Source organism: Phaethon aethereus (assembly GCF_964289735.1).
Source record: "Phaethon aethereus genome assembly, chromosome: 9".
Taxonomy (NCBI): domain Eukaryota; kingdom Metazoa; phylum Chordata; class Aves; order Phaethontiformes; family Phaethontidae; genus Phaethon; species Phaethon aethereus.
Genome location: NC_138585.1, coordinates 28,615,766 through 28,637,390, shown reverse-complemented (window position 1 = coordinate 28,637,390; position 21,625 = coordinate 28,615,766). Strand labels below are relative to the sequence as shown.

Below are 21,625 nucleotides of genomic sequence, written 5' to 3'. Positions count from 1 at the left end.
CTGATTATTTCCAAAATTCTGGGGACTGAAAGGTAAAGTGTCATCTAGCAGTTTATTTTGCTTAGCTTTTTTCCAGCTCACCGTAGTTTTTCTGCAGCCATCTACCTATAGCTTCTTTCTCTTTTTACTGATGCTTTAAAAATGAGGCGTACAAATTCTGGCTTAAATTTAAGAAATATAACTGTACTTTAGCTATATTTGGTAAACTTGCGATTTCTAGGAATTTTCATTTCCGACAAACATATTTCACATGAACAACACAGGTATTTCTAAATAATGTTTTTTAAAAGTATACCCGTCCTACACAGCCGTGTTAAAATGTCACACGACGCGCAGCGGTGAGGCACGTGTTCCCAGATAAATGCTAGTAATGATTTCATAATTTCAGGGCACGGTTTAGTGGGCACGGTGGTGTTGGGTGGGTTGACGGTTGGACTTGATGATCTTAAAGGTCTTTTCCAACCTTAATGATTCTGTGATTTCCCTTCCAGATTTCCACAGTGATTGTCGATGTACAGAAGTTTGTGGTGTGCCTGTGCTTGTGCCAGATGTTGTTTATAAAATAAAATCCCCTCCCTGTGACTTCGGCCGCAGTCCTGGCACAGAGCGTGGCTGGAGATGCTGCCCCGGGGCCGCGGGCTGGGTTTGCTCCTGCAGCCAGAGGAACAGAGCGAGCACTGGCCGGGGACCCGGGCACCATCCCTGCCTGCCTCGGCCATTGCACACCGCCACGTTTCCGCTACTCCAGCTACCTGTATTAGCTAAATTAAAAGTATTTTGGGGAAGTGGCATGCTCTTCAACCGGCCTGGCCCTTCATTCCTTTTGTTCTAATCTCGTGGTGGAAATCCGCAGCTCGTTTCAAGCTCAGTCTTTCACTGGCACTCCTCCTTCTTCTTGTACTTCTTCAAAATGTACTTTTTGTCTGGAGCATTTTCTTCTGAGCGGTCACTCGCCGCGTACAGGAGTTCCTTCAGCGCTGCAGGGCTATGGGGTACACGGAGCGGGGAAAAGAATTGAACCTTATCTTCTCGGTTCTTTGTATTTCCTTCTGATAAGGAAGGAAATTGCTTTCAAAAGCAATTTTAGTCAGCCGTGTGGCGGCCGTGTTTACAGCCAGCCTCAAAGCTTTGCTCTGAAATGCGCTCCGTGGCTTTGACCCTGTGGAGGGGCTCGGTCCTGGGCCCCTCGGGATGAGGCCGTGTGCTGTTACCTGCGCAGTCGGGAGCAGGGACGAGCCCGGGAAGGCCACAGCCCTGAGGCCGAGCGGTCCACCCAAGAGCTGGAGATGCCCACGCCGGCGGGCTCTGCCTGCGGGTGACACGTCCCTTTCTCCTGGGCGTGACCGTCCCCAGTGAAGGGACCCTCCTGGCCGCGGTGCCGCTGTCGCCTGGGCTCCTGCTGCAGCCCCTGGGGCTCCTCTCCTGGCCGAGGAAGCCTTGCCCACAAGCTGCACCAAGGGCTAAGCCAGCAGAGGACAGCTTTTTTGGATACGCTTAAAAAAGCGGCACTTGGCTCTGGTTTGCCCGTCCGCTGCGAGGGGTGAAGCCGCGGATCGGTGCTGTGACGACGTCCGGTGCTGCCGGGAGCCGCTCGCCCAGCTCACGGCAGCGCCGGCGCTGCCCCTCTTTCCCAGATGCCGCGTGCGATCCGAGTGCTGCGCGACGGCCCGGCTGCGCTGGCATCGGACGGCGCCATTAGGCGTCAGTCTGCGTGCGCCGTCGCAAGCGCGCAGCCACCTGCGCGGGGCGCAGCAGGAGCCCGTTTGGTGCCTGGCAGCGATTTCGAGCAAGCTGCCGTTATCGGGTGAACGGAGCGGTTTGGGATTGTTTACTAGAGGGGCGATTAACAAGCCCCCAAACACCAGGATTCGATTTTTCCTGCAAAGGGGGCCTGGCACCGGTAACTGCCGCCCCGCAGCCTGCGTGCGGGGTGGAACGTCCTCCCTGAGCCGGCTGAGAGGAGCTCCGCTCCTTACGTGAGCCGGGAAAGATGGACTTTTGTCTTCAGTCAGTAACGTATATTGACAGGTCGCACAGCAGCAGCTTTTTGGCTTGAAAGCTCGCTTATGCACAGCAGGAAAAGTTAAATGAAGTGCAGGAAAGCTTACATTGCACAGCGCAGCTTTTTCTAAAAATCTCCCCTGGGTAGAAACCTGCCCGGAGCAGCGGAAATCCCAGCCGGGAGCATCTCCCGTGTCAGCCGCGCGGCCTCCCAGTCGCGTTTGACCCACAGCGCTGCTGAGATCGCTCTCCTGCCCGTCTTGATGGAAGAGGACTCCAGCCCCCTCGCCTTCTGGTGCAACGACCGGCACTGCCTCGAGAAACTGAGACCGACTCTCGTACGGAGGGCCCCGGGCTTCTGAACAGCGGGGGGTGGTGGTCCGTAGGTAAAAATACTATCAAAACTGCACGTAAAAATGCTACTGTCGTTTGAAACCCAGAAACAATTTTCGTGCCAATATAAACTGGTTCGGGTGCATTATAGTTGCAGCAGAGCAGAGTCATTTTGCGTTAGCAGCATTTATTCTCAACGTTAAAAGCATAGTAATATTACATAGCGATGATGAATAAACCATCAAGCTTTGAAGTCTTAAAATGTGTTACCATATGAAAGCTAAGCGCTCTCCTTTAGCGCCCTGCTTTAATATTACTAAAATAAGTTGGTTTAATTGGTTTGCCAACTACAGAATGTCACTGAGCCGCTGCATCGGTTCCGTTGCTCTCCGAGCGTAACAGCAGAGGCAGTTCTGTGGTTGAAGACGACCGGGTGTGACCAGGACACGAGCCACCGGATGGAGAGCAGTGCCCTCTCCCTCCTGGCACCTCGGGAAGCAGCGCCGGGCTCCCCACCTCGACGGCCGCGGCGGCTCGCACAAGGTCGACGCTTTGCGCAGCGCCGGCCAGGCGGGGCGGGAGCTGGGGAGCTCCGGCTGCCGGCCCCGAGGCTCGCCGCGAGGTCTGCACGTTGCCAGAACGGGAGCGTTTCACGTGAGATCCTTCCTCGGGGCCCTCGGCACGCCGCGGGCTCCCCACGGCGCGGAGCCGGGCTGCGGCCCGTCTGCGCTCCCCGGAAGGTTTCCACACCGGTCTCTGCGAAGGGGAAGTGCGTGTTTGCTTCTCTCCCTGGCTCGGCACACTTCTGCAGTGCCTTCCTCCCACGAAAACTGCCCCCGAGTCCTGCCCAGCCAAACAAATCGCTCCTTTGCCTTGACGCACTCATGATCGAATCCTATGCAAACTAGGTTAAACGGCGACGTTTAACCGGGGCACCCAAAGCTCTCGCCGAGGCTCGGTCCAGCAGTGCTGAGGGAGAGGCAGCGCCCGGCCCCGGGATGGTAAGGTGTCCTTGCGCCCCGAGAGCTGCTGCCCGCTGCGGCTTCTCGAGAAGGCTCTGCTATTCCTCTACCGAGACCGTTTTTGAACGAACCCTTTAGCTGTTTTTCCCTGACTACTTACTTTAAAATTGATTAATCGGTATTTTTCTAAAGACTACCTAAATCAGTGTGTCTCTCAATACAGTAATGTTTTAGTTACGATTCGTGTTTGCGGTAATGTCAGCGCAGTGTTTTCCAGAATTGAAGTCTCGGCGAAGTGTCGCGTCTGCTCTCAGGAGCCTGAAGAGCCAGGCTCAGGCTGGGTGCTGCGGGTGAGGTTATTGTGGCCAGGGCGAGCGTTCACGGCTGTGTAATCTTTGTTTCCTGTAGTAGGCAGCGCAAGTCTAGGTATTTGCTGGATGTACCTTTATGAAGTTTTGAACCTGCTGTACTTCATTCTGCCTCATGATCTACCTTTAAAATAAAATGCAGTGCTTTGAGAGCAGAGACTATTCACAAACTCTGGACACCAGAACAACATTGAAAATGCCGTCGACACTTACATGATCTATGGAGGCTGCCCTTAGCGAGTTTCGTGGCACTGGCATTGCTGTTCTTAGCTTGATTTCTGCTTCCATCCATACCCCATTTTCCTAACATTTTTCTTTCCCTGCCTTCTAATTGTTTCGGTAATATTTTAACCAGAGGCTCTCGCCGAAAGCTTTCTTTATCTCGCAGTTCCCCTGCAGGTGGGTGTGGGTGTCTTCGCCCGAGGAGGGAGAGGAGCGAGCTCTTGAGATCCTACTTTATTTCTTTCCCTGTAGCACGGAAGTGGTTTTTTGCCAACCTTTAGAAAGAAAGCAAAACTCACACCTGGGGCAGCTCCCTGGGAAGCCTTGCTCCTCCAAAGAATACGGATCGTGCCACCTACCTCCGAGCCGAAAGGAGAAACTCTTTGTCCGGAGCCAAAGAGAAAACGAAGCAGCAGCACGGGATGGGGGCAGCCCTGCCGGCCGCTCCCCCAGCCGCGAACCGCCGCGCGTCTGCCAGCCCGGCGCTCGGCGTTGCCCCGGCGGGAGCAGCCTCTCGCTCCCCGGCCGCGGGGCTGGGCTCGGGGCATGCCGCCGCGGGCAGGGTGTGGGCTCAGCCGGCGTGCCGAGCTGCCGGTGAGTGAACCGTGCGCAGCGTTCCCGCTTCACGGGACGCTAATACCGAAGGTGACTCCGAGGTGGTAAGTTGGTAGCGGAATTGTACGGAAAGCACCGCGAGGATGAAGCGCGTGCGGAGTTACCAGCAAAGCCGTACGAAGTGCATGATGAGTGGTTCGACTGATTTAAGAAACACATTCTCTCCTGATTTCTCAATGAACTCTGAGTGACGCTGTCGGAGCGTGGCCGTGTTGCTGCCAGTGAGCTCATCCTCCATCAATCCTGACAGTGGACTTCTGCTTCCGCGACGAGTGAGGAGACCACGGGACGGGGGTTGGGTAACAGGGAGGCAGATGACTTCCAGCAAGGGCTGTGGCAAAGTGGTGACGGGCGACTTTCGCTTTCCCAGCCTCTGGCACAGCCGTGGCGTTGGCCAAGCGGCAGCTGGCACGCTATGGCAGATGCCTTCAGGTGATGCTCTCGCTTCAAGCACGCAGGTTTTTGCTCACACAAGTTTTCGTCTTGCTCGGTAACTCGGGTCGATAGCTGACAGTGGACATCTTGTGTGCATAAGGGATATTTTTCGAGTTCAAGTCTCTACTTGCCATATAAGCTGTAAGGAAATAGCATGCTATATTCACCTATCACAGCACCAATATAAAAATAGCCATGCAATGATATTTTACTAATTTTTGGTGTGTTTTTTTTTTCTTTTGATTTTCCAGGGTGTGAATGAGACAAGTGGCTGTTTTCTGATGAATAGAGTCCTAGAAAAGTATTATCTTTCTACCATGTACAGCCTTGAGTTCATTTTAGACTTCATTGGAAACACCATTGTTATGTTCGGCTATATTTTCTGCCTGAAAACCTGGAAAAGTGGCAACATCTACTTGTTCAATTTATCATTATCAGATCTGTTATTTCTGTGTACTCTTCCAATACTCGTGAGCAGCTACTCCAGAGATCAATGGACACAGGAGAGCACCTTGTGCCACAGCAACAGATTCATGTTGCACGCAAACCTCTACAGCAGCATCCTTTTCCTCACCGTTATCAGTATTGACCGATACATGCTCATAAAATACCCTTTCAGGGAACATTTTCTACAGAAGAGGAAAACGGCCCTTATCATGTCTGTTGCCATATGGATCGGGGTGATACTGGAACTGCTGCCGTTGATGTATTTCCTGGAGCCTGTAACGCCTCACAATAATCACAAGTGTCTTGATTATGCCAGCTCTGGAGACCCCACAAAAAGCCTCATCTACAGCATGTTTCTGACTGTCTTTGGGTTCCTTATCCCTCTCGTGATCATGTGCTGCTTCTATGTGAAGATGGTTCTTTTTCTTAAAAACAGGAGCGAGCAACTCCGTTCTCTCCTGACACTTGAAAAACCCCTTACTTTAGTTGTCCTCGCAGTGGTTATCTTCTCATTGCTCTTCACTCCCTACCACATAATGCGCAACGTCCGACTTGTGTCCCGAATACCTGCCCTGAATATATCTGCGTGCACGCAGGGCATCATCAACACCATTTACATCATCACGAGACCCGTTGCGTTTTTGAATAGTGCCATTAATTCTGTTTTTTATTTCTTAATGGGTGACCACTTCAGAGAGATGCTGGTGGCTAAAACAAGGCAGCTCTTGAGCAGGTTTTTGAAAACCGCTGGCAAATGACCGGGTAAGGAGGCCTCTCGTAGTGGGAGGCAGAGGGAGGAAACCCTTAGGGAGAGCGTTCACCGATGTACAGTGCCTTTTTTTTTAGATAACTTTATGCTATAGAATATGCGTGAACTGGTTGTGTTCCTCTAACTGCGCTTGTTACCTTACTGTACGGGAGACCTCCTTCTGCTACTCTGACTCCAGCACACCAGAAGCGATGTTCTCTCACAGCAGGAAACCGCGCTCTCATCACAGGGTACCCTGTGGCCTGTTCGTATTGTAAATAAAATATCATCATGGTAGTTCCTAGAGGGAAAATACGCTGCTCTCAGGCGGCTTCTTTGTGAGCCATAACTTGATGCTGGGCTGGACCTAGCCTGGGGTAAAATGTGCCAGGGCACTAATTCACGTGGTCAACACCATCCAGGGCTCAAGGTTGAGTCGTCTTTGTAGAAGTGTTTGCAAACTCTGCGTCTCCTGGGGGCTTGACCTTTCAGAATAGGTAACTGGGACAAGTTACATTTCCAGCTGGTTTGGCGAGGGCTGGCATCTCGGATGCGGCAAAAAAGGAGGGTATGCAAACGGCTGGGTGGAACGCTTTGTCGGCATTGCCAGAAGGGCGGCAGGGGCTTGGTTGCCATTTTTTGTTTGTAACGAGCATGAGGAGTGCAGAAAGCTGTAAAGTTTGGCTGCCGGTCTTACAAGCATTTTGTGGGAGCACTGAGACAGCGAAGACGTGTGTGTGTATGCGTGCGCGCAGACGGGTTCTTTCACTCTTTGATATTAAAGCTGGGTTCAGCTTGCAGAAGTAAAAATAAGAAAATCTATTGTTTTAGTTCTTAACTGAGATTTACCTTCATGCGTCACTGGGACAGTATGTGAGCTCACGCTGGTATGATTTTGCAGTCACTTTTCAAAGTATAAGTTTACTTAATTTTAATGTAATTAGCTATGGGTGCGAGCAGAGTGTATAGCTTGAAGCAGAATTTGGACTTCGCAGTTAGAACTTCATTAACAGTTCTGATAATGAAACAGGAGCTAATGAAGAGCCAGTTCTCTGCCCAACATTCCCACAGAATCGTTGGAGAACTTACTCTCAAATCGACTGACCTGACTTCAAATACAAAGGGTGAAGAGACCAATGAAGTAATAACACTTGTATGAGGTTGGCCCGGGGAAGGAGCGTGGCGGACGGAGCGTGGGCAGCAGCACGGGCAGGGTGTGGGCAGCCCCCTCTGCCTGCGTTCCACCAGGCGATGGAGGACCCCCAGCCAAGCACAAGGCGAGCGCTGCCCAGGGGCTCGCTGCTCCCCGAGGCAGGGAGCAAGGGCTGCCCGTCGTGTCTCAGCAAAGACAACTTGAGTTCTGCTTTCTGACGTGGTGGTCATCTGCAGTACGCTTAAATGTTTCACCGATACCTGCCTGCCCAATAATAAACTGTGCATCCTGTTAAAAAAAGCCCCCTTTACGTTGAGTGCTTTGTTTTATAGGCTATTCTCTTTCATGCCCGTGAAGCCACTCCATTTGCCTTTTTCCTGTTAACAGTAAGACCTGAAAAGTCTGTGAGCAAAAGCGCTCACTTGGCTCGATGAGAGGGACCCCCCGGGGCTGGGGTGCTGCTGCTGCTGCTGCTGCTGCTGCTGCTGCTGCTGCTGCTGCTGCCGACCCCCCAGCGCTGCTGCGGCAAGGATTTTGCTGCCACGTCGCACGGCAGCCTCCTGCGCCGCTCCCCGGGGAGTTCGCTGTGGGAGCCTGGTCCCGTCCCGTCCGCAGTGCTGCCGGCTGGAGCCACGGCTCTGGCGCAGCCGGCGGCGCTTCCCACGCTGGAGGAGCAGGGCTTGGCGGGGCAGGGAGCGCGGTGCCCGGGGAGCGCTAACCAGAGTTTTGACTGGAGAGAAATGCGTGTCAATCCTTCTTTTCTTCCCTCTGTAATCTTTACACATCTTTACACACTAAATCACTCAGTGGTGGAAAAAAGATCCGTCGTGTAGTATGGCAGCACAGCCTGGGACAGATAAGGCTGCGCTTGAGTTTCCGTTGTAAGTACCTCCTGTTTTTTTTAAGGACCATTGTACAGAGCATCAAGAGGCAATGATTCAGCTGGGTGTGACATCGCACATGTTCAGCCCAATACAAATGAAGCTAAGAGCAGGATTTCCAAAAGCGAGTTGCATATTCCTTTTTTAAAGTCGGAGCCTAACGCATTAAAGAGGAATTTTCTTCCAGGGAAAGTGCCACGCAGCAATAACAATTAAGCTGAAACACCTTTAGTAGACTCACCTTTGCCTTTTGCAGTGGACAGAACAGGACTTTTCAAAAAAATGTTTCTTTTCTAAAACTGTAGCTATTGGGGGCTTTCTCATCTTAGCTCAGTGGCTTCTTTTTCTTGTGAATGGGCTTATGTGGGCCACAAGAGGAGTTGGTGGGTTTTTTTTAACAGATGTGCATAATCCCATGGCAGAAGTAGAAAGGCCATTTACACACTGCCTGGACACGCTCTTTGTATTTAATTTTTTTCCCGCATTAGAGATTTGTGGTTATCAGATCCTGCATCTGACTATCTACATTTGCTTTCAGTGCTGCCGTTCACCTTGGGCTTGAGAGAGAGTTTGAAGAAAGAAATTTTGCTTTTTCAACACAAACCCACTTTCTGTTTAGCCTATTTCTTACGTGTGTCTCATGCAGGAATCTGCCAAGCCAAACGCAATGCCTGTCGCTCCACAACGCCGAGGCTGCGCCGTCTGGGCACCTCTGCACCCGAGCCGAGCTGTGAATGAGATTAGCGTAATGAAGCGGTGAACGTTGTTCATCTGGGAACGCCACGCTCGGTTCCGTGGGCGATCCACGCAGCGTTCCGGGCTTTCCGTAGGCAGCTCCTTGGCAAGGGGCTCACCGTGGCTCCCCGTGCCCACACCCCAGCCCCTCAGAGGCAATGCCCCTTGCAGGCAGTTTGCTGGTGCCCGTCCTTCCCGGCCGTAGCGCTTCTCGGCTGGCCGTTGCCATCAGCTTCGCAGGGTACGGAAACACCTTCCTGCACCTCTTGGTGTCACGGGGCAGTTTCGTGGTGCCCCATCCCGTTTCCTCCACGTGACGGCATAGGTGCTCGCTCAGCCCCCGTGCAGAAGCAGGGCAGGAAGGAAGGAGAAGGCAGAAGAAAGAGCAACATCCACCCGCGAGCCTCTCTCCAGAAAATGGCTTGTGCAACGCCCCGTTCGCGCGGCGCCGCCAGCTCGGCCTCCCCCGCGGCCCCGCGCGCAGCGGGGCGGACGGAGACGGGCGCCTTCCCTGGGGGTGCCCGCCCTGGTGATTTGGAAGGGTCTATCTAATTACGCCTGGATGCATCCGAACTGTAAGCCGCAGCCAACTTCTGACGATGCTGGAAAACACGTCTCTGCCCCTTCAGGGAGCACGCGGGATGGCCAGGCTCGCTGGGGAGTGCCGCTCACCCTGCCTGATGCTCGCCCCAGCTCATTCCTGCCCGTGGGTGGGCGCAGGGTGCTCCGGTGCAGGTGCTCCGATACAGCCGGGGCACGAGGGCATGGTCCTGTCACGGTGTTGTCAAAGCAAGGTCTGGTTTTCCCATCAGCCGTTCTGTTACGGCCAGGGAGGTGACTCTGGGCTCTTCATATAAATAGGGAGGAAACTTATAGGTTTGCTTTTGAGGTTTTTTAGGACAGAAAAAAGTCGTGCAGAAGCTCAAGTTGCTTTGAGGTGTTGAAAGTCTAGGTTAAGATGTTCTCCTCAAGGCTGGGTTTGCTGGAAGAGTAGGCACTGCCAGCCCAACAACATCCAGGCGTCACTGCCCTGGTCCTGCCAGGGTCTGGCTGGGGTCTGGCTCCGCTGTCCTGCCCAGGCTGGGGCAAGGCCGGTCCAAGCCCCGTGACAGGGCTGGAGCCACGGGCACGCTGGGTGCCACCGCCCTCTCCCAGCAGAGCTGCATCTGTACGGCACGTGGCATCCCGTGTCTGGGTGATCGATGGCCAGGAGGTGATTTTTCTTCATAAACAATGTGTAGTGACAGTTCTTATGGATTAATATGTTCGATTGTTTGTTTTGCTGTGTCCATTGAGGTGAGCAGGGTCATCTGCTCCGTATTAAGAGCACTGAGTCACTAAGGATACCTCCCTGTGCACACACCGGTGTTGCGCTTACCTACATGGCTGGTGCCCGTCGGCCTGGTACCCGTAAGTAATCTTCATCTCTACATATACGCTCTTTCTGTTAATATATACTATATGTCCATCATAAAAAAGGGGCAAAGTTAGAAACCGGCGCCTGTGCATCTGAGAGCCCAGCACTACTTAATAAGCCTCCCACGCATTATGTCAACTGTTTTTGTAATAGTAATGCTATTATTTCTCTAGTATGTGTACTGATCGTACCATGGCACATGAAATTTTAAAAGACAGAGGCTAGCTAATCAGAAAACTGGTTATTAATTAATTTACCTGAAATTCTGAAAGACTCCAATAGCTCTAACTATTAAGCTCTTTGTTTCTACGCAATGGAACTGCAAGAAGAATGCTAAACCCCCCATCAACGATTTCCCACGAAGTGGTAGCGCCACGCTGCGAACGGGGACGCAGGGGCGAGCGCTGCCGCTCCAGCGCGGGGTCTGGGGCCCACGGGGCGCGCGGGGCCAGGCGCAGCTGGGCGCAGCCTCGGTGCCCTGCGTTTCCCCGCTGGACCCGGGTCCTGCAGCCCAGCCCAAAACCTGCTTTCGGTTCTCGCAAACGGGCGGGATCTGGCGCTGCGGAACGAGAAACTAGAAATTACTTGCGTGCCCTGACTAAGCAAAAAGCACCCTGCGCGCCCGCTTCCTTCCCGAGGAGGAGGACGAGCCCAGCGTGCGTGGCTGGCCTGCCGCGGGCCGAGCTGGGCTCTCCCCTTCAAAGCGGCCCCAAGGGCGGACCTGGCCCGCGGGACCCCACGTCCCGCTGCAAGGTGGGTGTCTCGGCTGTAGCAGAACCAGCAGCCGGTAATATCTGCCTTCACAAACAGCGTGCTGAAATCCCCGAAACCGTTTTGAGGCTCAGGATTATAAATCCCAACGCTTTTGAAAACCGTCTTTCGCAGCACTACCTGTTGTACAGGTTTGCAGCACTTACAGATGCAGGCAGTGTGTAAAACCAACACCTTCTGAGGCTTCTCATGGCAGATATTATTTCCCATTTCACATTCGTTTGCCAAAATTCCGTACTGGTGACTGTTGGTTTGTGTCTCGTATCGTCATTTTCAACGTTTCCTTCTTTTTAATTTCTTCACTGCAGATGCCGTACTCCAGCAGTTGGACTGATGGGCCACCTAAGGTGCAGGAAAAGGGACTTACTTATGTTTTATTGGCCATTTATTCTAAGACCAGCTGTTGTTTAATCATAGGAAATATTTTCTATTTAATAACGCGGATGTAGGTAGGATCGCAGGATCACAGGATAATGCAGGTTGGGAGGGACCGCAGGCGATCATCTGCTCCAGCCTCCTGCTCAAAGCAGGCAGCTGCCAGCTCAGAGCAGTATGTCCACAGCGACTGTGAATGGCAAGTCTGATTCCACTCTATGTGAAAGATATAAAGATATATATTTAGATATAAAACAGATATAAAGATACAGAGCCAAAATAAAAATCCATGTTACGTATATAATCAAGTTTTAGAACCGTTCTGTCCAGAATGAAGAATGACCTTGGCAGCTCCTGCGTTGCCTGGCCTACGGTGAATGCCGCCGCCGCCGCGTGCTGCCCTCCGCCATCGCGCCGGGCTCGCTTCAGCTCGCGGCGCTCGTCGCCGGCGCTGCTGCAGCAGACCTACCCTTTTCCCTTCTCAGACTTCATGGAAGCTGTGTCTGTTCAGCTGAGGAGCTCCTGTACACAACCTCGGTGCCGCAGGTGAATTTTTGACCCGCTGGGCTCTGGTACCTTTCACCTTCTGAGATAATCCTGGTGTGCGCCTTTGATTTAGTCTCTAAAATCCCCATCTACGCCCATTTCCCCAAACTAATTATTGAAAGTTCTGATTATTACACGCTTTACTATGGTGCTTCTCGTCTTGCAATTAAAAATAGCAAAAATGCAAGAAAGAAGGATCCCTTATAGACATAATCTCGAAAGTGAATAAATAGTCTGCAGCATCCGGCTGGAAAACATGGAAATTTCTTTCCAAAAAGGCCAATGTTGAGGAGGACCGTGTTCCTCCTGCCGAGGTTCCTCTCTGCACCTTTCCTGCTCTCCCAGGGCAGGTCTCGGGGCCGTTACGTGAACCAGGCACATCTTGCTCCGCAGGCGAAATGCATCATTCTGTGAAAAAACACCCCAAGGCAAGAGCGCGGCTCCCCCAGCACGGTGCGGTGGGGCTTCCAGCTCTGCACCCCCTCGCGGGCTTTCGCCTCGGTTTTGTGCAGCCTCGGTGACTTCCAGATAGAAATCCCTGTCTTAAGGTTACGTACGCGTGCTCCGTGCTTGTGCCGAATAGTACAAATACACCGAGTAGTGCCCGGGCGAACTTAAGCAGAAGAGCCCCAAGCACCAGCTCTGCTCATGGATATATACTACTGAGGCTGAGCCCAGTGGGGCTGAGCCGGGGCGCAGGTGTGGGGTAGGCGAGACGGGCTGTCAGCGTGGGTCCTCCCCGGGGAGAGCCACGCCGTGCCCCGACGCTGCCGCGGCCGTGGAGCAGCGCTGACGCCGGCCCGAGCGCCCCGGCCACCCGCCTCTGCCGCCCTGCGCCCGCCGGCCCGGCCGTCTCCTGCCCCGCTTGGGCGCGGGCACCGGCGTGGGCCGGACACCTGCACACCCGCCTTCGGGTCGCGTCCCCTCAGGGCTTTTTTTGGTTTCATTTTGTGTTGTCTTCCCTCGTTTTGGGTGGGGACAGAAAACTTGGCCTCCAGAAGAACAGGAATTCAGCTGTGAGTCAGACTGAAAACAGTCCAAGTATGTTCTAGTGGCGGTGAGCGGTCTAAAAATAAATGTTCCCTGCGATGAGCAGCGCCGGGTACAGCAAGGGGTCCCGTCCCAGCGCCGGGCACGCTCGGCTCTCCCAGCGCAGCGGCGTGCTCCGAGCCCCGCCGCCCGCTTTGCCAGAAAAGAAGCCAAGACACCGGGCTGCTTTTAGTCCTGAGCAGGGAAGGAGCCGCGGGGGCAGGACCCACCTTCTGAGGGAAATGATAACTGGCCCCAAACCCACCCGTCAGGGCAGCGGGCTGAAAAAAACCCGAGCAGACCTCAGCTCCTCCGCAGCTCCGAACGCGTAAGATGTCCTACAACGTTTTTTCTTACATTCCACGGGAGTTTCGGGATTCCCTGCTGTGCCCGCTGCCTCTTGCCCCATCACCGCCGGCGGTGCCGCTCCCGGGCACAGCTGCGTCGGGGACGGGAGCCCCGCTCCTTTCCCCACCGGCTCTCTGCCAGTGCTCTACGCCAAAGCAGCTTCTGCTCTGCGTTATTTTAATAATCATTTATAAGAATACCTTTCCAGAAGAACAGGATTGCCCCCGGGCTGCCGCCGTGGCTGTGGAGTTAGCGCCAGGCCATGCAAAGGCTGGCTGCCTGCTAAGTTAGAAAAAGTGCTGGAAACCCGAAGTGAGCTCTCCCCCAGCTGTGATGTAACTGCGCCGCGCGTGTGCCAGGCCGCCGGCTCCCACCGCCGCCGCTGGCACCCTCCTGCGTGAAGGCTCACGCCAGTGCGTTCCTGGCAGCGGAGCTGGTGCGGCTGGACAGCTTCAGGTTTTTAACTGCTGATGTTGGTAGGGACGGAGAGATTAGTTCAGTTGACTTTTGCTTGTTTTCAATTTGGTTTCCACTTTCGAAAAATATTTAAGTTAAATAATCTTCCTGAGGCCCAGGAGGAACTTAATTCTTTAAGAGAGTCTGTAAGCCAGCCAAATGCACTCCTTCCTTCGTTTAAACGTTATCACCGCAACGGTACCCCAAGGTCTACGGGCAGCACCCGAAGCGTGCAGTGAAACACTTACACGCTTACATTTTTACATATTTGTTCAAAGCAGCTCTATAGCAAGCGATCGGCAGCATAGGGGTCTGACCTAAATGCATAAACACCCTGAGGATCGGACACCGCAGGTGACTGATGTCATGGGCAAGGTGGCTGGTAGACTGGTCTTCATTTTTTTTTTACTTTTCCATGTCCCGTCTTGATTCTGATCCCTGTAAGTGAAGCCAGACATTTATCTGCTGCTTTTGACTCATGTGGTCCATTTCTGCACTCTTACTTCACTTCCGGACGTAGTCACGTAAGAATTGCAGGACGGAAAGTCTCATGAATAACCTTCTAGTTGAAATAATTAAGTCGTTTGATAAATGAAAGCAATTCATCAGCTTGCATGCTGACTTTTGAAACAAATTCTGTGCTCTCGTAAGTCTCAGTCTTACGGATTCTTTTTCTGTCCTCGAGACCTGCTTTGTTTCGGTGAGCGCTGTTGAGACGCAGGCAACGTGTCCCAGCTGCTGCTGGCTCGATCCCTTCTTTCCGATGGGAAAGACGAAGCCGGCGCCTGGCACAGCCCAACTCTCCAAACGACCGGCGGCCGAACGCTGTAGGTGCGGGTCGTCAGCCTGCCCCGGCTGGGCGAGGGGCTGGGGGCCGCCAGCAGTGCTGGCGAGGAGGGGACGAGCCCCACCTGCCCCGGAGCCACCGGCTCCCGTCAGGCAGGGCTGGGCGGGCGGTAAGGAGGAGCCGTGATGCTGCCCCGGGCTGTGGGTGGTGGGTGGGAGCGAGCTCCGTGCTGCTGGTGTGCCGAGGGGCTGGGTGCCCGAGCGAAAAGCCGGCTGAAAAGGTAGGCGGGAGAGAACCTTTCCCAAAGGTCTTTTTCTAACTAAACAATAAACTGCAGCAGGAGATTTTTCTGCTGAATGTGGCACTTCTTGGGAAAGGTGGTTAGGTGACCTGCTGGAGGGACAAAGCTCACATGGGTGTTTGGTGTGTTGTCGGATGGCGGTGTGAACCGTCGGATGGAGATATGAGTAGAGAAAAAAAGCGACCCAGTTTGGGTTGTCTGGTAACGGAAATATTTACTCGGTGTTCGTGCAGCAACGTGAAGGGGAACTGGTCTTTGCTAAGACGCTGTCTGTGACACGTGGGAGGGTTGTGAAACGTGGCTCTGTGGAAGCAACAGCGAGGGTGGCATCCAGGGTCCATGGCCCCCACGGATGCGTATTGCTGGCTGAGTCAAGACTTTGCTGCATCAGTCCTGCACGACAGCTCAGGCCGGTCCTTCAAGGGCATCCTCTCCTTAATGCCGTCCTGAGGCAAGCGTGATGGAAACCGTAAGGCCACCAGTCTTCCAGCTTCAAAGCATTAAGCAACTTCAGGTGAAACGGCCTTGCAGCGGATGAAAGGATCGGAGACTGATGGTCCCTGCGAGGTGGCTCGTGCCTTCCGGCAGCTGACCTCCAGCGGGGAACGCCAGAAATGCCGTTCGGGCGCACGCGCTGTCTGTCCCACCCTGAGCTCTCGGGGGACTCGGCTCTCCCGCTCTCGCTGCCCTTGCCCGCGCCAGGAGAAGGAGCCCAGGTGCCGCGTCCCTGCCCAGCGGCGTCAGCAGAGCCGCTCCCTGGCGGGATGCTCGCGCGCCGGGATGGCAAGAGGAGGGGCGGCTAAGGGATAATTTTACTGGCGAGACCCAGCGGCAGCGCTTCAGACGCTGTGTTTTCTGTCACTATATCTAGCCGCAAAAGCTGTCGATGTGCCTGATGACTCCCGTGTGACTAAGTAGGAAGGTATCGCTCTTCGTAGTGGCTTTGCAGCCTTTCCAAACTGTTGGTCGCTCTTAACGTCTCTGGTGGAGAAATATGCAGATGCAAACACTTCTGCATAAGCTGGCTGTTGGGTGGTATTTGCTTTTGGGCTTTCCCCTCGATGCTATCTGCATGTGCTCGCCTCAAGCAAAGCTTTGATTAGGCTGAGAGCGCTTTGTGCTCCCAAGCGAAGCGGGAGGAAGCGGCGTCGCAATGGCAGCGGTTGGTGTTTCTGCCAAGCAGGAGGGGGGTAGCACAAGGACATACTGAATGTCTGTGCCGCAGACAGGAGAGGCGAGGCCCTGGAGGGAGCGCTTGGCCTCTGCTTGCACTGCTCCCTGGAAAAACTTGACAGAACGATGAGATAATCAAAACCTTGCTCATCTCCTGTCTTGTTATTTCATATCAACGGAACAGAAACTACTCTTCGATGTTCTGTAATGACAGACTCGAATCGTTAACCTGCTAACTTGAACAACGCTGAACTTGAGAACTGAAAAAGCTAAAGCTAAAAATGACTGTAATTCTTGGGAACCAGATTTGGGTTGTAGGGGTTGACAGTAAAAAACTACTGAGGTTCAGAAAAGGGATCAATTATGAGCTGATTACCTGGCTGCTTCTGGGATATGGAGAAGCTGAAGAGGCCGTGCAAGTCCAGCTTTTAGGGTGTAAAAGATGCAATATTAAGTTATGTTGAAAAAGTACCTAAGGTACTTTTTTCTTTGAAAAGGATAACCCTCCATAACAGGGGCAAGGATGACTGAAACTTGTCAGTTTTTATTCAGTACAGATTTCTCCGCTCTTAGTTTAGGAAGAAAAGAATGTTTAAGCTGAGCACTTGTTGAAGAGTTGGGGCTTTTTTCCCTCGTGCAGAATAAGATGCTGAAATCTGCTATTTCTTTATGTAGCGTTTTATTGTAGTGTTTGATATAAACTAAGGTTTCAGAGGTTTATTCCTCCCAAGATGTAAACGTCACGGAGGAGTAAACCCTGCGCCCCTGCCAGGCCGCGCGTGTGCCCGGGCGGCTGCGCGGCCCCGCGAAGGCAGCCGGCGGCGGGCGGGAAGACACAGCGCATGGCGCGGTTGCACCGGCAGCGTCGGGGCTGTCCACGCGCAGCCGGGTTCTGGAGCAGCGTGCGCGGCAGGGCCCTGTCGCCGCACCGAAGGCGCGGAGCAGCTCTGTGGGGTGGCTGCGGGCGTCCAGGCTGCTGGCGCTGCCCCTGTCCTGCCCGGGGCCCGAGAGGGGCTTGGCAGCGCGCGGCGTAACCGCACGGCTGCCGGCGCGCGGCTGGCCGGCGCTGCCGTTACAGGGAGGAAGGGAGCCGCCGGTACGGAGCGGCTGCAAGAGGAAGCCGCGGTTACGGCATGCTGAAGTAAATCCAGAAACCAGTGTAGCATGAGCTGGCGTCCAAGAAACTCGTCTGGGGTTTGATGAAAATGTGAACGTGACAGTACAAAAGTTCTATATCTAGATATATTTTCAGGGCATTTCAGTGTCATGCCCTCCTTTGCCTCTGTTAGGAGAGTATTCGGCAAAAGAGCGCCTGGGTGGTACCGGCAGAAGAAAAGGGTTTTGTGCACAGGATGCAAGTCTCAGGTGTAAAACTGAGCTCAAATGTGTTTCGGCTGCAAATGCTTAAAGTGGAACATAAATGCCAACATCAGCAAATTAAGCAATTACCTATTAATGTATTGGCTCGTCCGTGATTCATTATCCGATGTTGATTAAGAACATCCTGGCCATTGGCCTGTCTTTCCTTTTCAGTGATGTGTCATCCCTTTATTTTAAAACGTCGGCTTTTGCCTATTGCGGCGTACCTCGGCGAGCGTCCGAGACGATGACCACAGAAGAGTCGCTTCGTTACGTACGTGTTCCATAGCTGCACAGGTTGTGGAGACGCTGACCGCCGGAGCAGCAATGCTCTTTACCTTGCTTGCGGTTCTCCTGACGCCAGCCCGCGTTTCCCTGCCGCTCGCTTCCCAGCCGCTTCCGTGCCCCCTCGCTCGTCGCCACTGCGGAACAGGCGATGCCCGAGCCGCTGGGCGTCCTGCCCCACAGCCCCGGCTGCCAGCCCCTCCGCAGACCGGCGGCCCGGGGCCACGCGTCTCCCTCGTGGGAGGGCGAGGTTGTGGCAAAAGCTGCTGGGAAACCATGTCTGTGGTAAGGACCTGCCAGTGGAACTGAGCGGCTGTGAGACGGCAGCTTCCTGGGAAGACACTGCCACGGGCGGGAAGGAGAGTGGGAAGGAGTGTCTATTGCCACGGATTTACTTTGACTTTGGGGAATCACTTTTAAAAAACTTTATCCTGGGAAACGTTTGAATATTTTGAAAGAGTCATTCGGGTGGGGGGTGAATGATGCTCAGGGTGCTCTTAAGCTTAACGCTTGCCTTTTTTCTTCCTTTAGACAGCACTTTCCGCCCGAGCTTGACACCGGGAGCGGCTCTCCTGGGGCGAGGACGTGTTTCGCTGTCGGGACCGCGGCAACGAAGGCCTCGGGCAGAAGCACAGCTCCCAAACACGGCGTCACTCACGCGCCGTCAGTGATACCTGCGGTGTGTCAGGTGTAAGCATGCGGGGAAGTGTGGGTTTAGTACCTACTTAATTTGTTTGCTACGTATGCCAACCCACACAATTTTCTTTTGAGCTTATTTCAAATGGGAGAAACCATTGTGGCACACAAATGGTGTTTGCTGGGCTTGTCTGACACCGAGGTCAGGAAGTGGGAAAATTCATCATCATCTTGATTAAACTGAATGCGCAGATGATTAAATTCTAAAACAAAATTGCAAAATAATGCCAGAAATCCCTGACTGAAAATACACTTGTGAGCATATGAGTGTGAGCAGCTGAGATTGAGCAGATCAAACATTTTAAAGGCTGATGGTAGGCTCTGACCGTCAGTGTATCTTCTTGCCCTGTTTCGTCAAGATTGCCTTGTGACCTTGAAAAAATGACAGCGGCAGTAACGAAGCAGAGAAGATCCCTGAGCAGATGGCAAGTGAACAGCATGGGATAAGGAAAATATACCTGTCGTGTACTAGAAATGCAGCTGAGGGTTCAGGTCTTTGTTTCAGAGCATTACAGGACAGTCAGAGCATCGCTCCACGGCCCGGGAGTTGTCCGGTAACCTTGGCACGGACCGGCGTTCCTAGGGCTCAGTGCCCCGCTTCAGCTGCTGACACACCTCATCCTTATCCTTCCCCATGGCGTTACATGGCAGAGACATCTGAAACGTTTTTGAAAGTGAACAGTTTATCTGGTATTTGTAGAGGTGATAAAGTTTTGGTTGAATTTGAAAACGTTTAAAAACAACTGGGGTGAGGTAGCCTCAGATTTGGTTGGGTTAGGTGAGTACTAACTGAGTAAGTGTGAAGCATCTTTTATTTCAGTATTGTTGAAGGAACTTGCTAATATTAGTACCTGAAATTTGGAAACCTGTTGCTGTATTTTCAGATCAGCCCTGTGAAGTCTTTTTTTTTTTCTTTTTTTGCATTAGAAGTAAACTGTGGCTATTCACTGTGCTGTAAATGAAGTAAAAACTGGTACGCTGGCATGCCCCAGAGGAGAGCAGGCCACAACGCCGTATTGTAACTGGAGGGCTGTAATAAAACATGGTCTAAAAACCTTTCGTCGCCAATGTGACCTTTAATGTCTCCTGCTACGACCTGTAGCGTTACAGGAGAGACGCTTCGGAGACGGAAGAATGGAGCGACCCGCCAAGCGTTCGTTAACCAGGTACGGGTTCCTCGCTGCCATTCTGTTGCTTTAATACCTGGTGCTAATAGTTGGATGCTTTTTATGTTTTCTTCCCTTCAGGCTTTTGTGTGTGCACGCCGAGCCCAGCGCTGGCCGGTCCCCAGCCCTGCGCGGCCGTGGAGGGGGCACACGCACCGGCCCTCGCCTGCGCCCGCTCTGGGGCTGACCCACGCGGGTCGATGCCGCAGGGCGAGGGAAACCCAGGGAGGATGGTGTGTCGTGCCCTGGGGTGGATGACGCTGGCGGCTCCGGGTCTGGGAGCAGGGCCGTCAGCCGACGCTGTTAGAGGAGGGGCCGCGGGTGATGCCCAGGCCGGGGTGCGGCGCGGGGGGCTGAGCCGCAGCTGGAAGCGCACGTCTGACTGCAGTGCCGCTGGCCATTGCACAGGCTGGTCACTCGCTGAGACAATTCACAGGCCAGGCCTTGGGATGGGATCTCAACATGCAGCTATTTTCTACCACCCCCTTTAATAAATTCATACATAATTATAAAAGATACATTACAATACAAGATTATAGTTATATTATAGAATATGTATTTAAAATACGTAATACAAGATAATATATATCATCGCTGTATTTAAATTGACTCCATGATCTTGCAGTTGATCTCCCTTCACAATCATTCGTAGAGTTTAGTCACAGAATCACAGTCTCATTAAGGTTGGAAAAGACCTTTAAGATCATCAAGTCCAACTGTCAGCCCGACACCACCACGGCCACTAAACCATGTCCTGAAGTGCCATGTCCACACGTTTTTTGAACACCTCCAGTGATGGTGACTCCACCACCTCCCTGGGCAGCCTGTGCCAATGCCTGACCACTCTCTCAGTAAAGAAATTTTTCCTAATATCCAATCGAAACCTCCCCTGGTGTAACTTGAGGCCATTTCCTCTTGTCCTGTCGCTGGTTCCTTGGGAGAAGAGACCAACCCCCACCTCACCACAACCCCCTTTCAGGTAGCTGTAGAGAGCGATGAGGGCTCCCCTCAGCCTCCTCTTCTCCAGACTGAACACCCCCAGTTCCCTCAGCTGCTCCTCATCAGACTTGTGCTCCAGACCCCTCCCCAGCTCCGTTGCCCTTCTCTGGGCACGCTCCAGCACCTCAACGTCCTTCTTGTAGTGAGGGGCCCAACACTGAACACAGGATTCGAGGTGCGGCCGCACCAGTGCCCAGTACAGGGGCACACCTCCTCTTTTCTGCCACTGCTGTCTTTCTGCTCCTTCCCAGGCCCTAGCTGCCTCCACCCGTGCCTGCCAGGAGAAGGCAGTTTCTGGAGAAGCTGCTCCGGCTGGGTGCCACAATGCGTCTGTAGGACTCGTCCCTGCTCCGACATGCAGTAGAGGTGCACGGGGGACGTTGCTCAGCATCCCCTTGCCCCCAGCAGCAAAGCCTGCCGGCGAGCACACTGGCAGGGCTCCCCTCTGCGGGTACGGAGATGCGGCCAACGGGAACCTGCAACGGGTTCCTGCGACCCAGGAACTCCACCGTGAGGAACGTCTTCTCTTTGTACATTAAGAAAGAGAACTTAGATTATGGTACGTGTTATTTGTTGAACCCTAAAGCTTGAGATGGTGTTACTATCAGTCTATGAGACTGAGCAATGTAAAGCCTGGAAAGGAGCTTCATTAAGAGCAAAACTCAACAGCAGTAAAGCTAGTGGGAAAGCAGCAACCATTTCCGTAATAAAATTCTTACTTTTATAGACTTCTGAACTAGCTTGGAAGAAAAATACTGCCCCAGGCTCAAGCTTGCCAGTCACGTTTAGCTTCCCTTTTGTTTATGTGGACTCTAAGTTTTGCATGTGCTTTAAGAGCAGTAATTCCAACTATTTATTTTAAATCATTGTCTAATTCAGGTGTGGAGAACTATGTTTTGAAAATGACAGGTGAATTTTTAAGACAAATGTGGGGCACTTGGGCATTCTCACAGCATAATGTGTTAAACTCTGTCTGGCCTATAACTGAAATTTTACAGAGTGCCAAAATATCCATTG

General features: G+C 53.1%; 1 protein-coding gene across 1 annotated transcript; it reads left to right on the top strand.

Annotated features, from left to right (window-relative positions):
• Window positions 1-4,811: 4,811 nt before the first annotated feature.
• On the top strand, window positions 4,812-6,141 carry SUCNR1 (succinate receptor 1; the record flags this gene model as incomplete). Its single annotated transcript, XM_082003751.1, has 1 exon — window positions 4,812-6,141. The coding sequence occupies exon 1, from the start codon at window positions 5,218-5,220 to the stop codon at window positions 6,139-6,141; it is 924 nt and encodes a 307-aa protein (XP_081859877.1). The 5' UTR covers window positions 4,812-5,217.
• Between the last annotated feature and the right edge of the window lie 15,484 nt (window positions 6,142-21,625).